Genomic DNA, 15,934 nt, shown 5'->3' with positions numbered 1-15,934 from the left:
TGAACACTTCTATAAACTGTACACATCTGAACACTTCTATAAACTGTACACCTCTGAACACTTCTATAAACTGTACACCTCTGAACACTTCTATAAACTGTACACCTCTGAACACTTCTATAAACTGTACACATCTGAACACTTCTATAAACTGTACACCTCTGAACACTTCTATAAACTGTACACCTCTGAACACTTCTATAAACTGCACACATCTGAACACTTCTATAAACTGCACACATCTGAGCAATTCTATAAACTGTACACATCTGAACACTTCTATAAACTGTACACCTCTGAACACTTCTATAAACTGTACACCTCTGAACACTTCTATAAACTGTACACCTCTGAACACTTCTATAAACTGTACACCTCTGAACACTTCTATAAACTGTACACCTCTGAACACTTCTATAAACTGCACACATCTGAACACTTCTATAAACTGCACACATCTGAACACTTCTATAAACTGCACACATCTGAACACTTCTATAAACTGTACACATCTGAACACTTCTATAAACTGTACACCTCTGAACACTTCTATAAACTGTACACATCTGAACACTTCTATAAACTGTACACATCTGAACAATTCTATAAACAATTTTCTCCGTATTCCATTTGTTTTCATAGGCAGCTTTTATTTTATTTCAAATGAGTAATCAATGACATTCAATTTAAGTATACAGTATATTGGTCTACTTGCAATAATATTAAACAATTTATCAATTTGCATCCAATTTTCAATGCAATCAAAGCTGATTATATGTCTACACAGACTAATATTGATTTAGCAGACTAGTTGATATAGCAGGAGAAAATCAGAACATTCTTGATTTCTGGTTAGCACAACCTATCACCTGATTACTCTCTCGAATTTATAGAGTCCCTTGGATCAAGACATCAGTAGACTGTCACTGAGGGAACACCTGTCACGAATATATCCAGGTGGTCATTGAACCATATAACTGAGTCATATTTGTCCATATTACAAGACTTCCCTCGTTGAGAGCTGTCTCATTAACCTTGTCATGTGCTTCCGAATTATCAAGCACATATGGTAGACAGCAACTGTTATTGATTTGTTTTATCACCACATGCAATCTAGTTTTAATATAAAATTTTACTTTAATGGTTTTTATTGCATATGTAGCCATGACCTGTGAGTCTCATCAACATGACATATATCTATAATTCAGTGATATTGTGATATTCATATTCCCAGGCAGTGCTCATTGCTTTATAAAGTCTGGGGCCTCTCGGAGTGATTTAATATGCAGTGTTTTCAACAAACTTTGATATGTCAGTAATCGAGTTTGTTATCACTATAGTAAGAATAACAGTCTCATTTTATTTCATCTTTAGAAAAAAAAACATTTCTATCAGTTGTTAAAAGTAATTAAAGTAACAAAAAATAAAACATAATGGATAAGGATTGTTAGTTAAAATAAATTAGTGACATTCATCTGTTTGTTTTGTAATTGTCCAAACAATTATTATTGCATACCAGTGCATGTTGATTTGTTTTTAACATGTATTATTTCAAAACTGATGAGTCAGGTTAATTCTTAAGCTGCCACTATAGTATGTAACTCTCAGATTATTTTACCTCTCCCATGATCCCTGCCAGCAGGATGAATTCCCTGCAGTGATTGGACATTTCCGTCCAATCTCCTAAGTGAATTAGAAACTAATAAACTCGATCACTTATACAGCCTCTGTAGTTCTGCATTTATTTTTTCCTGAGACGTTTATTACCATTTTTTTTCTGTCCATCTTGTCCCTGATGCGATTTGAATCGTATCTAACCTAGAATTTAACTCTCTGATTAATGATTACCATATTTGCTGTGTTAGAAATACATATTTAATAACCTGTTTTAAAAGTTAGCATAAATGGTACAGTAAGAGTATGGTATATGTGAACATTTAAAAAAAAAAACAGTTTTTTAGCTCACATGCACATTGGTGCTGCAACTGCAATAATATATACATACGCTATAGTACATTGTACAATTTCCTATGGGAATCCTATAGGACATTTTTGTAATGATTGGAGAATTTGGTGACTAATAAAGCAAATATGGTCTATGTGCCACAATTCTATAGAACAATTTTCTTTAGGAATCCAGTAGGACATTTTTCGTATTGGTTGGGCAATTTGGTGATTCTAATAGAGCAAATATGGTCTATGCACCTATATTGTATATGTGATTCTAATAGAGTAATTGCAATACTGTACATTCACCTTTATATTGGACATGCACTTACCTCACAGTTATCCCACTTATAGTAAAAATACCGTGATTGCATCTATATTGGAGAATTTGGCACTTCTATTTATAGACTATGTGTAACTCCAATAACTTGTACAGTAGAGCTTTCTTTGATATTCTCTGACATATGGCTTATAAATTTTCAAAATTGGTACCGGGCTAACATTTTTATTAACTATTATTGTTTTAGATTTACAAGAGAGCTGGCAAGATTGAAGTATAATGCACGTTGGCGAGACCACAAAGAGATCTCTAATTGGTTAAAAGATCTGGGACCTGAATATAATCAATACACCTATAATTTGGTGAATTGTGGGATTGATATGAACATGTTGACGTTGATAACTGAGGAACATTTGACGTATGATGCAGGAATTTCCAATGGAGTTCATCGGACCCGAATATTGAATGCTGCAAAACCAGGTTTGTAATCTTTCCTTGCAACCTTAAATTAGATGTGTATCACATACATGAATGTTGACATTGTAAATTGGTGCAGATTGCTACTGGGATTTTATTGGCAACAGAATTATTCAGGGTTTAAATTGTATACTGTAAAACCCGGTACTATTTTTGCGAATTGTGGTAAAAATGACGTAATAACGAAATGTTGATTCAGCGAATCTCTCTTGTCTTTGTTGATTTCCTGTTTTCACAATACTTGTCTGTTGCCTGCCAAAACAAATGCGCAGTTATCACCTCCATTAAAACAGAGACAAACTCTTAAGTGTAATAAGGAAGCGCTCCAGATTATTACGTTTTCTGTGTTTACAAAGTGTGTGTGTGGAGAAAAAGATGTTGTTTGGCCGCCATTTTGAATTTATAATGAAGTCATTAGCGACATCTTAAATTAGCCAATTAGTTCTCTTGTTAAATTCGCTAAAACGACATGCTCGCAAAAAAGACATGTTTTACAGTATATGCAATGTATATACAAACGTATATTAGGGATGTCTCATTTGAAAACTGGGGTGTGTGGGATGGAAGCTTTTGGGGGGGGAAATTATTATGGAAAAAGTGATAAATAAAAAGTTACATGATGCACAAATCTTTCATTTTAGAAATACTGTGGAATACTTTATTTTCGCTGGAATTAATTTTCGCTGAAAAGGCTTTTTGAGCGTTTTGTATGGAATTTATTTTCACTTATTTTTGATGAGTTTAATGTAAAATATAGGAAAAAAGGTATATTCGTTGGATTTTATTTTCACCAAATCATTCCTTCAGTGAAAATAGCGAAAATAAAGTATTTTACAGTACATGGATTCATATAAGAGTATGTTTTTAATGATATCTTCATCACATAACACTATGCGTACTCTATTTAACTGTAGCATTATTCATCCAGAATGTCTTATCTAAAATTTTGAATTTGGACTTAACGGTATATATATTGTATTCGATAACACCAAATTGATGTCATCTCATCCTATAAATTCACATGCAGAACTCAGTTTCTGTTTTGTAGTATTGACAGCTAATAGAAATTACCTGAACACATGTCTCCAAGGAATCATGGTTTATTTTCATGCAAATGTATACAAACATACTGTGGCCAGGTTCTTACCGCTGCAAGGGCGACCGTTCTAGTACGAGTCTATGATTTGACTATAATCAATGCATATCATTAGCTAAATTTTTATCTATAATATTTGCTCTATTAGCAATGTGTACTTACATAAATGACAAAGGTATTTCTATGGTAACGTTTTTAATGAATCAGAATTTTTGGTTTATTAGTGCTTCTATTAGAGATGCACTTCTCATAGAGCAAATACAGTATTTTCAAAGAGTTAATATCAGGTCAAAAAAAAAGTGAGATTACACTTATTTATAATTACTTAGATCTTCATATCATTGTGCTTTATTCACACTTTATATTACATCTAATGACTAATTTGCTGAAAATTAATGTATTATCAATCCGTAAGGAATTTAATAAACCATATCCTGTCAAGTGAGTGACATTGATTTGACATGTGATTGCACAGAGGGAGGCATGTCATGGGTGGATACATACTGTCAGACTGTATACTTATACAGCATTTGAATAATGCTTGCAGTAAACAATGCCAAATTATCATGATTTGATCACAAAAAAAATTCACAAGCAATCGGTCAAAAAAAGCCCATTAACAGTCTGACTTAATTTCATAAGATATATTTCCACAAATTCTATTAGTCAGGAAAAATCATGAAGTTTGGCAGCTGGGAAAATTAAACTGGGGTCTTGTACACCGTGTCACACTGATTTTCACGAAATATTTTTCTCTACGTCATTAATTCGTCAAATCATGAAAATTACAGTAAAATCATGTATAATATTCATGAATCTTGTTTTAGCACTTTCTGAACAATGTTCATATTGTAATTCATGTAGACACTACGTGTATGTAAACTCTGGTTAGTGAGTTGATGCTAAGTCTGTGTCAGATTAGTCTAGTTTCTCAGAGTGCAGTCATGGCTTAAATACTTCAAATTGTTGGGCTGCCATTTGTATTCAAGACATCCAACACATTAGTCTAGAAATCACAAAACAGTGATTCTAAAATGATCACGTAATAATGCCGTATGGTATTTCATTTGAATTGCCATACTTCTCATGCAAAATTTATTTATTTATTTTCTAAATAGGATGTTAGGTGCAGCAATGATGTATTTCTTCTTATATACAGGGATTTTTTTTAAACAAGGGAACAGGGGCACAGCGCCCTCATGCCATGTCCATGGCCCCCTTACCCTTGGGAGCAGATCCTCTGGCAACCATAAAATTCTGAATGACCATGGATCACATGTGGCCACAGTCTTCAACTGTGGCCTGTCTGATAGTAATTTTGGCCCCAAGGAAGTCATAGAATTCTCCATTTTAACTTAGAATTATCAAAAACTTCACACCCTCCTAGGGAGAACCCTATCTCCCCCCCACTTGGTGGCTCCGCTGAATTGCAGTGCTCCCTCTTGCAGTTTTTATCTCTGTATATACATATGATGAATATAAGTTTTTGTTACAATCAGCATGTGAACGCATGTTATAAATTTTTTTATTTTGGGAGATAATTATTTGTTAGTCCGGGAAAACCATAACATTTTCAATTTTGAACCAAATGGACATTTTTTACTCCCATCTTTGTGTGTATGTATGAATTCAAACTTTGTACATAGATGCCTTGGGACAATGCACAGACCTGGTTAGTTTTTGGTTAAAACGCATGAATATTAATCAGCTAATTTGTTGTAATAATTAGCCATTTTTCAGCTTTTCCACCAAAATCTCAATATTTCAATGAAACTTGTTATATACTAGTAGATGCCTTAGGACAATGCATAGATGTGATTAGTTTTCACAGTAAAAATCCACACAAATTGTTCTAGTTTTTTTTTAGCTCCGCTGTCGACTTTGTCGAGCGGAGCTTATCATATGAGTGATTGTCCGTCTCCGTCTCTGTCGTCGTCGTCCGTGTCAATGTTTTACTTTTTCGACTTCTTCTTGAAAACTACAAGCCTGAATGCTTTGATACTTGGTGTATATGTACCTTGGGTAGACCTCTCTCAGATTTGTTCATTTCATGATGATATCTTCAATTCTCTAATTTTGGTGAATATTTTTGTCATTTTTAGTAAAAAGTGATATTTTCAACTTCTTGTTAAAAACCGCAAGTGCAATTGCTTTGATATTACATATATAGGTACTACATGTGGACCTCTCTCAGATTTGTTCATTTTGTAATGATATCTTTAATTCTCTAATTTTGGTGAATATTTTTGGTAAAAAGTGATATTTTCGACTTCTTGTTGATAACCGCAAGTCCAATTGCTTTGATATTACATATATAGGTACTACATGTGGACCTCTCTCAGATTTGTTCATTTTGTAATATCTTTAATTCTCTAATTTTGGTGAATATTTTTGTAATTTTTGGTAAAAGTGATATTTTCGACTTCTTGTTGAAAACCGCAAGTCCAATTGCTTTGATATTACATATATAGGTACTACATGTGGACCTCTCTCAGATTTGTTCATTTTGTAATGATATCTTTAATTCTCTAATTTCGGTGAATATTTTTGTAATTTTTGGTAAAAAGTGATATTTTTGACTTCTTGTTGAAAACCGCAAGTCCAATTGCTTTGATATTACATATATAGGTACTACATGTGGACCTCTCTCAGATTTGTTCATTTCATGATGATATCTTTAATTCTCTAATTTTGATGAATATTTTTGTAATTTTTGGTAAAAAGTGATATTTTCGACTTCTTGTTGAAAACCGCAAGTCCAATTGCTTTGATATATTATACATATAGGTACTACATGTGAACCTCTCTCAGATTTGTTCATTTTTGACACCCGTGTGCGAAGCACAAAAGGGAGTCTTTGCAGTTACCCTGTCTGTATGTCTGTATGTCTGTATGTATGTATGTATGTATGTATGTATGTATGTATGTATGTATGTATGTACATGTATGTATGTATGTATGTATGTATGTATGTCACTTTTTTTGTTCCACCGTTATCTCAAGAACCACTAATCAAATTTTGATGAAACTTGGTACATTGATGCTGTGGGATAATGCGCAGAGTTGATTAGGTTTTGGTAAAAATCTATGAATATTAATTACCTAATTTGCATGATAATTAGCTGATTTTTAGCTGTTTCAAGACTGTTCCACTGATATCTGAAGAACCACTCATTGGATTTTGATGAAATTTGGCACATGGATGCTCTGAACTAGTGCGCAGATTTGATTAGTTTTGGGTAAAAATCTATGAATATTAATTACCTAATTTGCATGATAATTAACTGATTTTAAGCTGTTCTATGACTTTTCCACTGATTTTTGAAGAACCACTCATTGGATTTCAATGAAACTTGGCACATGGATGCTCTGAACAAATGCACAGATTTGATTAGTTTTGGGTAAAAACCTGTTAATATTATTAATTACTAAATTTACATAATGATTAATCAATTTTCAGCTTTTCCACTGATATCTCAAGTACTAATCATAACATTTCAATAAAACTTGGTACATAGGTGTCCTATGACACTGCACAGACCTGATGGTTTTTAGGGTAATATCAGTACATATTAATTACCTAATTTGCATAATTAATTAACTTTCAGCTTTTGATATTTCGAGTAGTAATGATCACGTTTCAATGAAACTTGGTACATAGTTACTTGAGGACTGTGCAGAGACCTAATTAGTTTTTTGGTAAATATTTGTGCATATTAATCACCTCATTAGCATAATTAGTTAATTTTCAGCTTTTCACCTGATATCTCAAGTACTAATCATCACATTTCAATGAGACTTGCGACATAGATATTCTAGGACTATGCAGAGACCTGATTAATTTTGAGATAAAAAATTGTGCCTATTAATTACCTAATTTGCATAATTAGTTAATTTTTTGCTGTTCTATGGCTGTTGCACTGATGTCTAAAAACCACTCATTGGATTTCAATGAAACTTTTAAATAGTACCCTTCACATTTCAATGAACCTAAGACTATGCACCATATTAGTTTTTGGTAAATATTTATGCTTCTTAATCACCTAATTAACATAATTAATTAATACTAATATCTCAAGTATTGATCATCACATTTGAATAAAACTTGGTACATAAATGCTCTAAGACAATAGACAGCCTGATTAATTTTGGGTTAAAATCTGTTCATATTAATTCTCTAATTAGCATAATAATTAATATTTTTTTGGTTCTAATCACATTCCAATGAAACTTGGTACATTGTGCAGACCTTATTAGTTTTACACCTAAATCTGTTCATATTAGTTACCTTATTTGCATAATTAGTTTTCAGCTATTCCATCAATATCTCAAGTATAAGTAATTTTGAATTAATTTTTAATGTGTCTCCAAAACTCTCAGCACACGGGAGTTCTTTCTAAGCTTTCTTTGATCTAATGATATCTTCTGTTCTTTAATTGCCATGTGCATTGCTAACAGCGGAGCTATCTCAGCCGACAGGCTGCTTGTTTAAACTTGTGATCATGGCCTGTATCTGATGAAAAATTATGTTTATTTAGTCCAAAACTACCATTATAGAAAAATCTATAAAACTACTTTGTATATATTATGATTTTATATCTGTCAAACTTAATAAAAAAAAAAAAAAAAAAAAAATAGTTATTAGAACAAGTCACCCTCTGTCAATTGCTCGTTATGTAAATGAGAGAAATATACACAGAAATCGTGTATAATAGATTAGACACATACGGGTACGTTTTGTAACATTTGCTTTCTTAATAAATTATGCGATGACATTCTCGTTAAAAAAAAAAAAAAATAAATAAATAAACCCATCGGATACAATGATACAACAGAAATCACATATAATAGCATTGCTACATAGAATAACACAAATAATTTTCTAACTATATTAGTTGGTAGAAAATCCAAAAATAGAAAGCTTCTTTACACTTTTTGAGTACTTTTGTAAAAAATACATATACACATATTTCTCAGCTTTTTTATAACTCTAACATTTTTGCTGTTAGAAGATGTTCATGAAATGAATGATTTCATTGATTAACATTTGCATGTATATATATATAGTATACAGAATAGTCTCGAAATAAGAAAAAGTTGTTTTTATTATATTTAGCTGCAGTACATATAATATAAATAAATGACATATATGGTAATAATTCTGAAAAAAAAAAAAAAAACTTAATGAATATGAATTGATGCCATGATTAATGTGATAATTTTAGCTTATTTATGTTTAATAGATCTTTTAATAGATGCAACAGATGAATTTGTTGAACATAATATGTGCAATGACTGATATAATCAGTTCATTAATGAATACAGACATTCCAGTCACATTGCATTCATCTATTGCTTGACATCCATGTCACGACTGCAATGACGTATTAGGTGAAATGGAATGTACATTGTACTATCCATAGTTTAACATTGTTATCTCTTATTAATTATTACTCAAATCAATTACTATACTACGTACATGGAAACGTTGTCGGGGGATATCTATTTGATGATTGAGTCTAGACTCATTAATATTCACTAAAACTGATAATCAAAAGGGACTGAAATATGGGACACATCATTCATTCAATCCTTTATTCATTCATTCATTCATTTATTCATTTATTTGTTCATTCATTTATTCACATTTTCGCTAATTTTAAAAATCAATGCAACTTTGTGTAAAATATGAGAAATTATTGGATGTAATAAAGTATGAGCTCAATGATATCGGTAAACGATTTCATATTTATCAGAATCCCGTTCACAGTAATACAGACTACACAGCTCCAGAAAAAACATGGAGCATGTGACACAAAGTACTGCACATGCACAGTTTACTACGTAAAGGTCAATCGAATGTTTTCCCCAGTGCATGTTGGGAGTTTACTGCACTGCATGTTGGGAATGTATCATACAGCAAGTAAACAGGATGCTTAGAGGTCTCAAAATTTTGTTTCGCAAATCCAAGTTTAGATCATCACAAATTGAAATCAGTTAAATTTTTGATCTTAATCTTACTCATGTGTATTAATCTGTTAAGAAAATGGATTTGCATGTGCAAGAACCTTTCAGGGATGGTTCTTGGAACTATTCAGGGTGTTATCTGAACCTGTTCCACACAGAAATGCCATGTGCTAAAATCATCAAAATAGTGTGCAGTGTCATACGGCTATTCAAACTGTTGTTCTTGCACACTGATTTACATGTGAAAAGTCACAAAAACTATCAGTCTGTGAAAATATCAGGAATCAGCAAGTTCCAATATTAGTATGTGCAGCAAGTAGCAGCAAACTTCAGTCTGTGCCGTCAGTTGCAACAAACATGCAGTCTGTGTGGCAGTTAAGTAGAAGGAACTATCAGAATGCGCAGGAGTATGTAGGAATCAAAGTAAACTCATAAAATACTTTGCAGCAAGTAGCAGGAATCATCTCTCTATGCAAGAAATTCATGGAAACTTGGCAGTGTCCAAAAAGGTTGTGACAATCATAATACTTTAATATGCACATATATTGTATTCATAGACAATACAACTTTAAATTCACAAGCAATCGGTCATAAAAAGCCCATTAACAGTCTGACATTTAATAAGATATAGGACTCTGATGTTTTTTATAGTCACAGTTTATTGCCATATATACATGTACAATTGTACATGCAATAGAAATAGTGATAAGAATACAGATTATCATTTAAATTCATTAGAAATACAGATATAGCTGTGAAGTAGAAGTTAACTTAGTTATTATGAAGTTAAGTTGTGTGTGATATATGGAAAAGCTTGTTTACTTAAAAGGAAACCATGGAACTGCTCAATAATGTTTGGTTTTTGGGAAGGCAAATATCTTGTGTATATGGTTGCTGCCACATTTATTACTGTATACCTATTACTTGACATGTCAAATGCTTCAAACACAATTTTGCTGTCAATACAACTTTAATGATAGATTCTGTCAATTAATAAATGGAATTATCACTTGTACTTATTGTTTGTCTGTCATTTGTATTTGTTAATATTTGTTGAAAGGCAAAATTAAGCAATACTGCTTTCGCATTTAATCTAGAGATACCTTGCATGGAGGAGACTTAGTAGCAATGAATACGCCTCAGAATACATCAGGTTATATGGTTATTTCACAACAAACCAAGATTTAAAAGGGGAAAAAAAAGGCTTGATTAGAGGGAGTGTTTTTTTTAATCATTACTAAAATTTATGTGAATATAATCTTATGATTTCTGGACAATTAATAAATTATTATGTATATATATATGTGTAGACACATTTATGGAAATTATTCTCCAATAGAATTTACTGTCAAGTACTATGGTAGTATGAAGCTGCTAAAAAAAGATATTCTACATTATCATATACCTCGTATTGCCCGACCTTCTAACACTATGAGAATTGCACCCTCATATCAGGACAATAATTTCCCATATCACGCCCGGCTGAGCACGCTCAGTTTTCATCAAACAAAAACAAAACGTGTCATTCTAAGTTATGTTGTGTGTTTATGATCACATTGTGGTGAAATTGTAATTACACCTATAAGGCATAGATGAAACCTTTATGGACTGGATACAGCTTTTGTGGCCCTTGTTCTTACGGTTAACGCACACTCTCGGGTGCTTCTGCCGCAAAACCTGTATCCAGTCCATAAAGATTAATCTAGGCTATTTTAACTGTCAGCTCACTTTCTCAATTAATTATTCACAGTGTTTTCCTTCTTAAACCAAACCACAATTGCGTTAGCAGTGTTTAATAGTTATAGACATGTGTGAGCATATTCTAGTCACATCTACACACCTCTGTCCAGACAGCAATTATGGCTAGACAATAGCTGACTTCATCTACTTTTTATCGTTATTTGATACTGTGGTTTTCACATTAAATATTCATAATGATTGTGCTATGAATTAGTTATTATATTCAAATTCAGGATTTTGTCCTTGTGTTTATTACATGTAAATTTATTGGTATACATATACAATATGTAAAACAGTTTTTTTTTCATTTTGTGCAGCGTACCATTGCATTGTGTTGTTAATTGAGTTGGTACATGGGAAAAATAGCTAAAGACAGGTTATACTATGTTTACTTAAAGGGCGGCAGTTGTCGTGCCATGTCCTGTTCGATATGGGACTCGTGGCGACGTTTACAACTCGTGTAAAATACATTGTTTATTTACACGACGACCACAGCGCTTTAAGCCATGACTAACTTGTGTTGACACAATATTCTTGTTGATAGAAATTCATTGCATTAATTTGCATACAACTCAGGAAATTAGTAGCTCTATTTGTAGCATATGTGGTCAGGTAAATGCCTGGTTTGTCTGTGGTCAAAATGTTTCACCCACTGAAAGCCTCCAGCCAATGCTTATAGCCGAAATGAATGGAAAAAACGGCATCCGTTGGCAATGTGTTAATGATATTGCATATCAAAAAATAAAAATTCAAAAACAATTTATTATACAATGTATTACAACTACAGTAGGTTTGCGGTGAGTGGCTTTTGCGGTAAGTGGGTTTCGTATCTGGTGGGTTTCGCAGGGAATAGGGCTTTGTCTCAGTAACTGGTCCTTTCATCCTTGTTAATAATTAAAGTTTTATGTTTCTTTAACAACTGGCACTATTCTGGGAATACCATCCTAGCAGGAGTTCCAAAATAAGACCCATGCTCTGATAATGCCTCTAATTATATTACAAATATAAATATTTTGCTGTACCACTGTAATCAATCTGTTTAGGTCATTCATATCTCAATTAGGTTTCTAAATTCAGATGTGTATAATGGTCAGTCAAATATATCTTATATCGTGTATTAATATTAATTTATTTACTGTTCCAGGTGATTTTGAGAAAGCTTTTGACAGTCCAAACAAGTGTTTTAGTCCAGTTGGTACTGTACAGTTAGATTATAGACGTCTCAGGAAAGAAAGGACGGATGTCTTTATAAGTTACAGGAGATCAACTGGTTCACAGCTAGCAAGGTATGACTGGAGAAAATTAATTAGTATTATGAGGTTATTACAAAGACAGTACAGCAGGAGTAGCAACCGATACAGCGGAGGTCGATGCGATGGCGTACTGTCTGAGTATCCTCGTAATAACCTTATTAATATACATCTTTTCCTTCCAAAGATACATCATAGGAATGTCGAAATCCAAAATGGTTAGAACAGAATCAGCGAATCAGTCCGGTCAAAACCTTGGTGGCAGCCATGTTTTTTTTTATTAGAGGACGCTTACGCGCGTAATCATTCCATATTTGAAATTCACATTTCCGTATATGGTAGGATGAAGATACCCCATAAAATATCGCAAAATTATGGCACGCTGTAACTTATGCCGTCATGGTGACAGGTGTATAATGATATTAATTATTGGGAGTGATAAAACGATATATTCTTTTAGTTCAGTCAATAGTCTACTTTATACAACATTATACTGTGGTTTGTACTATTGCTGACACATTAAGGGGAGGTAATATCAGTTTGTTAGAAGAGAACAATTATTAGATAGTTTCTGTACTGCCTATTCATGTAAAGTTGTCAGCATGCAGATGTGGAGAGGAGCAGACTAGAAATAAGATGACATGTACACTAAGTGGGTGAATATCAACTGCATACCATGTTCAACTTTATTCAGTTAATGATATACTGTATTCATTCTGTATTTAACTTGAACCGCTGACAGCACCTTCTATGCGCACACTAAAGGATATACTTTTGTTTTTATTTCAGTCTACTTAAAGTCCATCTACAGTTGAGAGGTTTTACAGTGTTTATAGATGTAGAGAAACTAGAAGCAGGAAAATTTGATAATAATTTACTTTCTAGTGTTAAAAATGCAAAGAATTTCGTATTGGTGCTATCACCGAATGCATTGGATCGTTGTATCAATGATTCCGACCAAAAAGACTGGGTACATAGGGTAAGTCACTGACTTTTTTCAGACTACTTTATTTCATGTGTCAAAATACATACTTTTGTAATGTACATATGTACCTGATCACCAAAGTGTATTAATATTTAAATGTAGCAATTTGCATAGCAGTCAGTGATTTGCGTAGCGGGCAGCGATTTGCGTAGCAGTCAGTGATTTGCATAGCAGGCTGTGATTTGTATAGCAGGCAGTAATTTGCATAGCAGGCAGTGATTTGCATAGCGGGCAGCGATTTGCGTAGCAGTCAGTGATTTGCATAGCAGGCAGTGATTTGCATAGCAGGCTGTGATTTGTATAGCAGGCAGTAATTTGCATAGCAGGCAGTGATTTGCATAGTAGTCAGTGATTTGCATAGCAGGCAGTGATTTGAATAGCAGGCAGTGATTTGCATAGCAGGCAGTGATTTGCATAGTAGTCAGTGATTTGCATAGTAGTCAGTGATTTGCATAGCAGGCAGGGATTTGCATAGCAGTCAATGATTTGCATAGCAGTCAGTGATTTGCATCGCAGTCAGTGATTTGCATAGCAGTCAGTGATTTGCATAGCAGGCAGTGATTTGCATAGCAGGCAGTGATTTGCATAGCAGGCAGTGATTTGCATCGCAGTCAGTGATTTGCATAGCAGTCAGTGATTTGCATAGCAGGCAGTGATTTGCATAGCAGGCAGTGATTTGCATAGCAGGCAGTGATTTACATAGCAGGCAGTGTTTTTCATAGCAGTCAGTGATTTGCATAGCAGGCAGTGATTTGCATAGCATGCAGTGTTTTGCATAGCAGGCAGTGATTTGCATAGCAGGCAGTGATTTGCATAGCAGTCAGTGATTTGCATAGCAGTCAGTGATTTGCATAGCAGGCAGTGATTTGCATAGCAGTCAGTGGTTTGCATAGCAGTCAGTGATTTGCATAGCAGTCAGTGTCTTGCATAGCAGGCAGTGATTTGCATAGCAGTCAGTGATTTGCATAGCAGTCAGTGAATTTGCATAGCAGTCAGTGATTTGCATAGCAGTCAGTGATTTGCATAGCAGGCAGTGATTTGCATAGCAGTCAGTGATTTGCATAGCAGGCAGTGATTTTCTATTTATTCATATATTACATTAGGAGATAGTGACTGCTATAGAGAGTAAGTGTAATATAGTTCCAGTTACATGGGATTTCAAGTGGCCAGCACCGGAGAATCTACCTGAGGATATGAGACAAGTGTTGTTTTTTAATGGGGTCAAGTAAGTATAGAAAAATTTTGTAGTATGGATGAATAAATCAAGTACAAATATTGGGTGGATCAGTAAGTGAGCAATTATTACAAATGAAAGAAAAGCTGCAATCATTGATTGGTTGAGAATAGAAGGATGATTTTCTGAATAAGAACTTGATCCCATATGAGAGTCAACTGTATAGACCTTCTACAGCAGCTAGACGTAACATTGTTACTGTGTTCACAAAAAAAGACCCTTTTCAGCTAATTAAATATCATGTAATTCATATTTACCAAATTTATAAGTGTAAATAGCTTATGTGGCCATCAGTGTTTGGTTGTGGGCTATGGCCTATTTTCTGATTATGGCAGGTATGCACACACGCCCTCAAGTTGACATTCATTGTTTTACTTTGTTTTTAACAGGTGGATTCATGATTACCAGGAAGCATGTGTTGATAAACTAGAAAGGTTTCTGAGATCACAGGAGAATATACCCCAAGTAGACGGTACTTATAAACCTAAACAAGATGCGTGGTTCACTCATGGTGGTGCAAGTGATGGTCGTACCAGCAGCAGCACATCGTAAAACAGCATCATCTAGAGATGAAAATGATTCAGAGAATGAGAGTTATGTATTTGGTTTGTATTTATATGCAATGCACTATCCATGTTGAGTTGATTTTGATTTGTGTAGCAAATATTGTCAAAGACAATACTTATGATGTCTGTGAGTTGGTAATGTAAGCTGAAAAAGAAATGGGTGCATGGTACGTAGATATGCAACTCCATTTTTTTTGCTCGCATACAATAAATATAGTAGATCAATTGTAACGATCTGTGAAAGCAAATGTACAAATAGTGATTTCCAGTGTGTGGTAGACTGGCAATATTTTTCAAAGTTTCAAGTTATTTAGGGATGTTGAAGCATTGGTTGGGTTTTTAAGACCGGTGACTCAATAGGAGTTGTTAATCTTTCAATTTATAAATTATAT

The 15,934-nt window shown here is 33.6% G+C and overlaps 1 protein-coding gene across 1 annotated transcript in view; it reads left to right on the top strand.

The window, feature by feature from the left end:
* The window catches only part of LOC100372022 (NAD(+) hydrolase SARM1-like), a 43,462-nt gene extending 27,898 nt beyond the window's left edge, over window positions 1-15,564 (top strand). Inside the window, exons 4-8 of the mRNA XM_006816939.3 lie at window positions 2,475-2,707; window positions 12,652-12,793; window positions 13,547-13,736; window positions 14,846-14,967; window positions 15,366-15,564. Of these exons, the coding sequence (XP_006817002.1) occupies window positions 2,475-2,707; window positions 12,652-12,793; window positions 13,547-13,736; window positions 14,846-14,967; window positions 15,366-15,528 (850 nt within the window). The 3' untranslated portion in view covers window positions 15,529-15,564. The remainder of the gene's footprint in view (window positions 1-2,474; window positions 2,708-12,651; window positions 12,794-13,546; window positions 13,737-14,845; window positions 14,968-15,365) is intronic.
* The last annotated feature ends 370 nt before the right edge of the window (window positions 15,565-15,934 follow it).

Source organism: Saccoglossus kowalevskii, chromosome 16, assembly GCF_978046115.1.
Source record: "Saccoglossus kowalevskii chromosome 16, keSacKowa6.1, whole genome shotgun sequence".
Taxonomy (NCBI): Eukaryota; Metazoa; Hemichordata; class Enteropneusta; family Harrimaniidae; genus Saccoglossus; species Saccoglossus kowalevskii.
Note: the sequence above shows the minus strand (reverse complement) of the source record. Positions and strands in the feature narration are given on the sequence as shown.